Here is a 9,849-nt window from a genome sequence, read left to right on the forward strand (position 1 = left end):
TCCGACAATTTCCCCGCTAACCGCGAACCACTCCCCTCTGCCAATTCCGTTGGCTGAGCTAGTTGTTTAGTTCCGTCGCGAGAATCCGCGTAATCTTTAATTTCTTGTCCGAGCAATTTATCTAACGATTTGTGCGAAGAGTGGCACGCTCTCTCGTGCCTGGCGCCCAACGAATTTTTGATAGCGATTAAGATCTTTGCTGAGTAAAGTAACTTGTCAACTACTGTAAATTCTCGAATCACGAAAGAATTAATGAAGAACCGCACTATCGCTCCTTTAAGTATTTTGTATTCTAACGAAGAGCTTTCGCATAAATAGATTTCTTTTGGAGGACGCGACGAAGTTGTGCCGACACTCAAAAGTACGGTTACAATACATACAAATGATACATGTCATTAGAATTAAATAAGTGTAAGGATGGTTACAAATGATACTTGTCATTAGAATTAAGTAAATAAGGATAATATCACGTAGGTTAAGGTAGAATAACTTGGCGCCGACTATTGATATCAAATCTTTTATACAAATGATAAATGTCATTAAAATTAAGTAAGTAATAAGGTAGAATAACTTGGCGTCGACTATTGTTATCAAATCTTTTATACAAATGATACATGTCATTAGAATTAAGTAAGTAAGGATAATATCATGTAGGTTTTTAAAGATGGTTCTACTAAACAGCAAATGTGATTGGTCAGTTTCACAGTCGATTAAGTAATTGGCGTTGGTGAAACTGGCCCAAATGGTTTTGACGATGCATCCCCCATCGTCCCTGGCATTAATAACCAGCCGGACGCCGCTGCATCGCCACGCGGTGTAGCGATGAGGGCGCATAGCGCCCGACAAAGAAAGAAAACAATTCGCAGGTACGCAACAGCAACCGAGTTACCGAGGACCGCCGAGTCCCGCCGAACTCGCTCAACGCGCGGAGTTCCCCACCACGCGACACTGTCAAACGCCGCAAAACGGCGAAGCGACGGGAAAACGCGAGGCGAGTCGAAACGATACGAGCGCGACAAATGTTGTAAAATAAAACGTCGCGCTCACGAGAAAATGAGGACATTCCGTCTCCTGCTCCGGCACGAAAACCATCTCCGAAATCCCAGAAAGCTTATCTGCAGACAACGAGCCAGAGCGTACTCTAGCACGGTCGAGTGTTCTCGACAAAGCACGATATAAGCCTTCCTTCCAGTACCGCTAGGCGCAAAACAGGGATAGAGCGTACTCTATCTCCGTCGGGAGTTCCCGACAGCCGACCCGGTACACGGTACGGACTCCGAGTTGACGCCCGGGGTAGAGGGTACTCTGCCTCCACCGAGAGTTCTCGGTCGTCAACTCGAGTCACTAATATCTGCATACTCTGCCGCTGCGGTTGACCCACAGTAGCCCGGGGTGGAGTGTTCTCGGTCGTGGGTCGTCGTACGCGTGCACCGATTTAAGCCGCGACCATCCGCGGGCATATAACATCCGCGATACCGTCGCACACAGATTTTGCGAACATCAGCTGATCGCGAAACGCGAACCGTCTCGGTAGATGATATTGGAAAAACCAAGTAAATACGAGCCGGCCTTTAAACGGCCCGGCTTAGCTCGCGTCGCGAAGAAAGATATCTCCAGCATAGGCAACACAAACACACCGGCGCCGAAGGCCGTCATACACGCACACACACGCACACGCACACGCCGGCTTCCGAAACAGCTACCGCACCGTGTGCATCATTGTAAATATACACACACACCTAGCTTATAAGGAATCCGCCGCAATCTCGGTTACACACCGTCATACACACAGTCTATACACACCTCATTTCAGACACAACATTGTATATAGAAACACTTTTCATTCCTCACATAATAAATCAACGCTTCATTGTAATAGTCGTACATCTGAGATTTTACTTGCACTCTCCCACCGATCGAACCTCTTTTGAATCCTGCGACGACTAATCCGACGAGCTGCATCCGCGCATTCAAAAGTTAGGTCGTTACATGGTTTTTTTTACCATCAACACCCACTCTTAGCGCTTTTTTCTACCTTTTTTTTAAAAAGGTAAGTTTGTATGGTGATAGTATTAACGCGTCAATTTTAAAACAACATTAATTTTTTTATATTCGTTAACGCGACCACACATTATAAAATTATTAAATAAATGTAAAACAGTTTTACACTCTTCGTGGTAATATATTATACGTGGTGCGGTGTTGTGAGGGGGACAGCGAAAGCTAGACGAAAACGATTCGAAAATTAACCAAAGGTTGCACTGTCCCCCTCACCGCTCCGCGTGCAGTCGAAATGTTTCATGACAATCGAATGGTTTAAATCATAGCAGTAAGCAGTCGGAAGTATTTAAAATAATTTTATTTGAAACCTTTATTTTTAAAAATTATATAAAATAATTTAAATGTAAAGAGGGCAAAGAGCCAAGTAAATTAACGAACCATTTAATTCAAACAATCATACATAGTGTGTATTCCAAAATTGATTGTCAGTACTGAAAACCTATAGTGCTCGTAACATAAACTATAGATTTTCAGTATTGGCAGTCAATTTTGGAACACACCCATAATATAAACGTTTCGATTCCGATTGGAACATTTTCAATGTAATCAAATTAAAAAAAACATCGACAATAACAGGACTACGAGCCATAAATTAAATATTATAAATAATAAAAGTAAAGTTTCAATTTAAACCATAAGAATTTAATGACATATGATATAACGAAATAACAAAAAGATAAATAAACAAATATAGGCAAACGTTTCGAAACAACATGCCTGCAAAATACGTTATTAATTTCTTAAAAACGGGAGCATTTTGAAGAATATCACTACGTCGACCAGCCTACAGAGGTCTATAGTTACGCTTGCTTCTCTCGCAAGTGCTAAGATACATAAGTATCTGTTTATATAGAACTTCTTTCTAATATCTCCCCCAGGCGTCTAAGGTAGGTTTCCATTACAATTACCTTACTGATGAGTCTTATATTCTTCGCAATCTTATTTTTCACAGAATTTGATTTATTATTAATTTAATTTACATTAATTAATAACAAATCATTAAAAGTTAATATATGTCTTTCAACATATTATTAAGATCCAATAAGATGCTATAAGCATCAAATATTGTTAGATTGCGTGTCAATTTAACTAGTGATATTACTACGGTAGTTATTTAGAGTTGCGTTTGTAAAAGACTGAAAATATTTCGGTGCGCGATTAAAGAAGGCTACATATGTGGTAAATAAAATTCACACATTACTGTAGCAACCTAAATCTTGCTTGACCGTCATTCGGCCTTTATTCAATTATTGTTTGAATAACATTTAAATAATGATTTTTTTCATTAAAGAGTATAAATTCATTTAAAAAAAACCTTCCCCGCATTTTCAACTGTTCTCCTCGAGATCGCACTCGGTCCATATCCCAGGCTATAAGAATTGAGTTCCTTGGCCTAAATTTAAAGGACCAACGGGTTCGGAATAAGTGTTATAGTGAGCCGTATGGCACACTGACCTAATTCCGTGCCCTTTTTTAAATACGTCCGACTGTCTCTTGGGTCGCACCGTAAGGCGACGACCTCGAGAGAGTAGTATCGCGATTACATTCTTTCGAAACCTCCTTAACCCAGAATTTCCTATGAAATAAAAAAAATGTCCTGAGGCTTGGACGTAACACCATCTTCTTTCACAATTATCAGTGTATCTAAAAAACTTATTTTTCCTTCGTTATCAATTTCTATAGTGAACTGTAATCTGGTATGTAAAGAATTAAAAACATATAAAGTGTCATTAATGCTCTCAGATGGAACTGCCAAAATAATGTCATCAACATAACGGTAATAAAATAATGGACGAAAAGGTATTAATTCAATTACAGTTTCTTTAAAATCTTGTATAACCATATCTACAACTGCTGGTGATAATGGATATCCCATTGGAATTGCAAATATTTGTTTGTAATATTTGTTGTTAAACATAAAAACAGTAGAATTCAAAACTAATCTGAAAGCTATCATAAATTCTTCAAGTGGAATTTTAGTGTTTTCAGATATTAAATCCCATCTCTTAACAATACTATAGATGCCAAATTTATAGGTATGTTAGCGGAAACCACGTCCAATGAAATCAGAAATGAATTCGAATCAAGTTTGACATTTTTTAATTTTTTAATCAAATCAAAACTATTTTTTATAAAACTTGGAACTTCATGTATAGAATTATTAATATGTGTAAATATAATGATAAATAATATAAAGGACTATTAATCTTGTTTCCTGACATTTATTTTATTACTTTCACCAATTGCGTTCCTTTCCTTTTTGTCTTTTCATTTTCCTTTTATTTTACCTTTTTGAATATTTCCCTTTTGAAAACCTCTTTTGAATATTCAGTTTTACGATGTTTTTAGAATTATAGGTAAAAAGAGGTACGTGTCTAACGAATTTATTTTATGACCCATCTGTAAACCGATTCCTGAGTTATCAATGCTCACGTATCTTAATTTTCTTTGTCCACATCACGCACATTTTTGGTACTTGAAGATGTAATGTTATTGATTAGAAACATTCCGGGACTCCACCTCTTTAGTTAAGATAAAGATCCTTTCTAGTTCAGATCTATACTTAGTCTATACTCGTAAGTCGTACTCTGGACATCATCCTTAGCTCGCTAGTCTGAATGCTTGCCTGTAATCTCGTTGAATAAAGTTTGGTCAAAAGACAGTTGTCGAACCTTTTTCTCATTATTACGGCGTTCTGTGCTCATAACAATTGGTGGCAGCGGTACTCATAACTGTTTAGAAGATCACGGCTTAAAACAATCTTGCTTTGGAATCATCTCCAAGTAAAGATCAATCAACGAAGGAACATATTGTCGGAAGAAGTCTGAATAAAGAAAACCTCACAATTTTCAGTAAAGACATTGAGGTAGAAGATTGAAGACTGACGCACAGAAATTCCTATTGTCAAGTACAGCAAGCACAGCACCATTCCTGCGATCCGGATGACCCACCGATAAAACTTTGAACTGCAATAACGACTTGCGATTTTCATCCAAAGGAAAAGGTGTTAAGAAGCCAGATTATCGCAATCATTAGCGAGGGGAAGCAGTAGAAAAGTAGCACAAGGAATTTCAACGTAACGTCTCTTCCGAATACCCAACAGTTCCCAACTTTACGTCTGATTTGACTAATACTAACACGAACATGTACTTGAATACCACATATGTATGCCAAGGTTAATTTTTTATAAAAACCTACGTGATGTTATCTTCTTTTATGTTTAGTAGAATTACACCAACCTCATAATTACTTAATCGGAATTGACTAATCATATTTGCTGTTTAGAATTTAAAAACCTACTTGGTGTTATCCTTATAATTTAATTTTTTTTAAATAAAAGTTATGAAGAACGTTTAATTCTTTAAAGAATTAATTACATAACTGGTACTTAGCTCTTCATTTTTAAATAGTTTTTTGTAGGAACATATGTGTATATTAATATATTAACAATTTGACTTTAAATTATTTAAAACAGAGTGGTATCCAACCGTGTGGTGGCCGTAGCGCACTGGCAAAGTATTTGCCTCCCATGCCAAAGATCCCGAGTTCAAATCCAGCTAGAATTCCTAAATAAAAATAATAACAAAAACGGCCATCACCGGTTGCTCCGGCCGACCGACAGTCAGTATAACTCTGACGGCTGGATAGGATTCTGTGGGCCAATCACCCGCAAACCCGAAACAAGCTGATTCGAGAAACGAATACGAGCCTCGGATATCGGACGGATACAACGGAAATGAACCTTAGCTATCAAAAAGGTATACGAATTGGCACATGGAACATCCGGACATTGGCACAGGCATCCCGTTTGGCACGCCAAACCCAAAACTGCTGCTTAATTTGCTGGACATGCTGCCATCTAGAAAGCCTGTTTGTTGCAATGCATTCTAGCGCCTCTTCAGGGCAAGCTGTAAGAGGAGTGCCTATTAAAAAATGCCCAGGTGTCAAGAACGTGAGATCACAAGGATCTGATGATATCGGAGTGATAGGACGAGAATTTAAAATGGCCTCGCATTGAATGAGGAGAGTTTCTAATTCTTCCCATCTTAAGTGTGCTTCTCTAGTCATTTTAACTAAATGAGTTTTGGTGGATTTAACGGCCGCTTCCCATATTCCACCTTGATGCGGAGCGTTGGGCGGAATAAAATGCCATTTAATTCCCTTACATGCTGCATATTCTATAATTTTTCCTTGCGCTGCTTGATCCTGAAGGACCTGCGTTAGTTCGCTCACGTTGTGCTCCCACGAAGTTAAGACCGTTATCGGAGAATACTTCTAAAGGACAACCTCTTCTTGCTATGAAGCGTTTAAACACGTTCAAAAATGCTTTCGTGGATAAGTCAACTGCCAACTCTATATGTATGGCCTTAGTTGCCATGCATACAAAAATTGCGATGTAACATTTTCTTAATTGAGTGGTTCTTCTAGTACCTTCTTTGTGATAGAATGGACCGGCATAATCGATTCCACACTTTTCAAATGCTCTGGTCGGTATGTTTACACGTGACTGTGGAAGATTTCCCATAATTGCAGATGCTGGGACTGGATTGCTTCGAAAACAAACCACGCACCTTCGGACTATACTTCGAACGACATTTCTTGCTGAAATGAGCCAATAGCCTTGTCTCACCGCGGCCAACGTAGCTTGTGCTCCCGCGTGAAAGTGCTTTACATGTTCATGCATTACAATTAATTGCGAAAATGCATGATGCCCTGGGAGTAATATAGGATATTTTGCTGAGAACGGAATACTTGCTGCTTTAAGACGTCCTCCCACTCTTAAGATTCCTGATTCATCCACAAATGGACTTAGTTTTAATATATGACTTTTTTTATCTACGAGACCTAGTCTGTTTAATGACTTAAGCTCCTCTGTAAAATGAACTCTCTGAATTATCTTTACTAGACGCATAATCACTTGATGCTGCTCATTTGACGTAATGGATCGAATATTGTTGCTATCTTTTCGCTGTGGCACTTGCGAAATTTCTGCAGAGTCCTTTTTTCTTGTCTTTTCTGCAAACCTCACCATGTATGCAACGACTCGGATAAGCTTAGTGAATGTGGAATATCTCTCGAAAATGTCTAAATCTTGAGATGCTGCTACTGCAACGATAGCTTTTGATCTTCTCTCAGGAATATCCTCGGAATGATTAATATGCTGACCTTTAGGCCAACTATCCTTGTCTTGACTCAACCAAGGGGGTCCCGCCCACCAAATTTGCAAGTTCATTATATCACTAGGCATAACGCCTCTAGATAGGGGATCGGCAGGATTGTCTTGGCTTCTTATGTGGTGCCAATAGTGAATTGGTGTTAACTGCTGTATCTCTCCTACACGATTTGAAACAAACGGCGTCCATGATCTGCTGCAGGATTGAATCCAAGATAGAACAATGGTGGAGTCTGTCCACAACCGAATTCGTCTATTTGACACGGCAGACTGTCTGTTACCTTTTTTAACAACTGTGCTAATAGCAATGCTGCGCATAACTCCAAACGTGGTAGTGATATGCTCTTCAACGGTGCCACTCTAGATTTAGAACAAAGTAATTTTGTAATGTGCCTTCCGTCAGCTAATGTAGATCGTAAATAAATGCACGCTCCATAGGCGTTTTCGCTTGCGTCTGAGAATCCATGGATTTCCAATGAAGTATGTTGTTCACTCGATACGACTAATCTCGAGATATTAATGTCTCTTAAAATGGATAATTCGCGTTCATACTGTTTCCATTTTGTATAACACGCTAATGGTACTGATTCGTCCCAACCAGTGTTGAGTCTCCACAGATCTTGGATCATAATTTTTGCTACCACTGTTACTGGTCCTATAAGTCCCAGAGGGTCAAAAGTTAATGCTGCGCGTGACAGAATTCTTCTTTTTGTAAGTTTTTGCAAAGGGGGAAGATGACCAACGCTAGCGACCTTAAAAGAATCTGAGGAACAATTCCATATCAGACCCAGCGCCCTCGTTTCTGTATTTTTGTCTGTCGCTAAATTGAATTCCCGAATGCTATTACCGGAATATTCATCTCTGAGAGATGGCTCATTGGATGACCATTTCCTTAATTCAAACTTTCCTTCGTATAAGAGTTGAGTTAATTCGTTCTTAAGCTGTGATGCCTCTTCCACTGTGTCAGCTCCTGATATGAGGTCATCGACATAAAAATCACGTAAAAGAACTTTTGAAGCTAATGGATATTGTGTCGAATAATCTTCCGCGAGCCTTCTTATGGTTCGAATGGCTAGGAAAGATGCAGAAGATGTACCATAAGTTACTGTCATTAATTCGAATGTCGTTAATGGTAGAGAATTGCTACTTCTCCATATGATGCGTTGTAAAGCCGTCTGATTTGGATCAATTAATACCTGGCGGTACATCTTGGTTATATCCGCAGTGATTGCAATCTTGAAAGTTCGAAATCTAGTCATAATGGAAAATAAATCTTCTTGTTGCGTTGGACCAATCATTAATGCGTCATTTAGTGAAATACCTGTGCTGCTCTTGCAGGAGCCATCGAAAACAACTCTGACCCGCGTTGTTAAACTTGTTTCATTCCTTACTGCATGATGTGGCAAGTAAAATGAGGGACCGCTTGTGCGGGCTACTTGCTCATCGCTTATTTCTCGCATATGCCCTAATGCCTGGTACTCTGCCATAAATCTCTTATACTCTTCGTATAAATCTGATGGTTGCGTTATCAAGCGCGCTTCTAACTTCTTGAAACGTCGCATTGCAGTTTCGCGAGATTCACCCAACTTGTTTAGAATGTTCGGTTTGACCGGTAACCTTACGATATAACGTCCCTCAACGCTGCGATTTACTCCTTCAAGAAATAACTCGTTGCAGGCTTGCTCTTCCTTACTGTATTGAGGGTTGGAGATATGCTCCACCTCCCAAAATCTTTTCAGACTCTGGTTTAACTCATCGAATTCGCTTGCATGAAAATTTACTATTGATCTTGGCCTAGCAATAACGTTTGACATGCTACCTGAGATTACCCAACCAAAATGCGTTTTTTGAATGATTGGATGAGATCTTGAATTTTTAATCTGACCAGCGCAAATAACTCTCCAAAATACTTCAGCACCAATCAGCATATCGATGCCTGCTGATATGTGGAAATTAGGATCTGCTAATTTTATATTCTTTGGTATAGTCAAATCTTGAATTGAAACCGATTGTTGCGGTAAGTGTTGAGTAATCTTTGGTAACACTACACACTCTATATTTTCTTGGAAGTTATTGAAACGTGACTTAATACATAAATTGACAACTTTGGTTGCATGCACAATTCCTTGCATTACACCAGCTATGGAAATCTCAAGGTTCTTTTCGGTTAACTGCAATCGATTAACAAACTCTTGTGTTACAAAATTCATCTGAGATCCACTATCAAGCAAAACTCGACATGAATGCACTTGTTTATTTATATCATATACATGAATTACCGCTGTGGATAATAAAATACTAGATGCACGATTACTTGCTACACATTGTGTCGAAATAGGTAATGCATTATTTTCTTGAAAGGACTCTACTTGAGACGCGGAACTCTTATCTGAGTTATCATTAGTAGATAAATGTAGTAAGGTATTATGCTTTTTATTGCATTTACGACAAACGCTCGAATTGCAGACCTTTGCTTGATGTGACGACGATCGCAAACAATTGATACAAAGATGCGCCTTTTTGACTGTTTTTATTCTTTCATCAACCGATAACTTAATAAACTTTTCGCAATGGTACAATTGATGATTATTTTTACATAAAACACACGACAGATT

General features: G+C 38.8%; 2 protein-coding genes across 2 annotated transcripts; both read right to left on the reverse strand.

The window, feature by feature from the left end:
* Positions 1-6,223: 6,223 nt before the first annotated feature.
* Positions 6,224-7,309, reverse strand: LOC108776926 (uncharacterized). The gene has a single exon (XM_018543681.1). The coding sequence runs from the start codon at positions 7,307-7,309 to the stop codon at positions 6,224-6,226; it is 1,086 nt and encodes a 361-aa protein (XP_018399183.1).
* An 86-nt stretch (positions 7,310-7,395) lies between these two features.
* Positions 7,396-9,444, reverse strand: LOC108776927 (uncharacterized). The gene has a single exon (XM_018543682.1). It carries the CDS (start codon positions 9,442-9,444, stop codon positions 7,396-7,398), a length of 2,049 nt encoding a protein of 682 aa, XP_018399184.1.
* Positions 9,445-9,849: the final 405 nt, after the last annotated feature.

This window comes from Cyphomyrmex costatus, unplaced genomic scaffold (assembly GCF_001594065.2).
Source record: "Cyphomyrmex costatus isolate MS0001 unplaced genomic scaffold, Ccosl1.0 scaffold396, whole genome shotgun sequence".
Lineage (NCBI taxonomy): Eukaryota > Metazoa > Arthropoda > Insecta > Hymenoptera > Formicidae > Cyphomyrmex > Cyphomyrmex costatus.

Coding starts and splice junctions, on each gene's coding strand:
- LOC108776927 (XM_018543682.1), bottom strand. CDS start 9,444: ATGAATTTTGTAACACAAGAGTTTGTTAATCGATTGCAGTTAACCGAA.
- LOC108776926 (XM_018543681.1), bottom strand. CDS start 7,309: ATGCCTAGTGATATAATGAACTTGCAAATTTGGTGGGCGGGACCCCCT.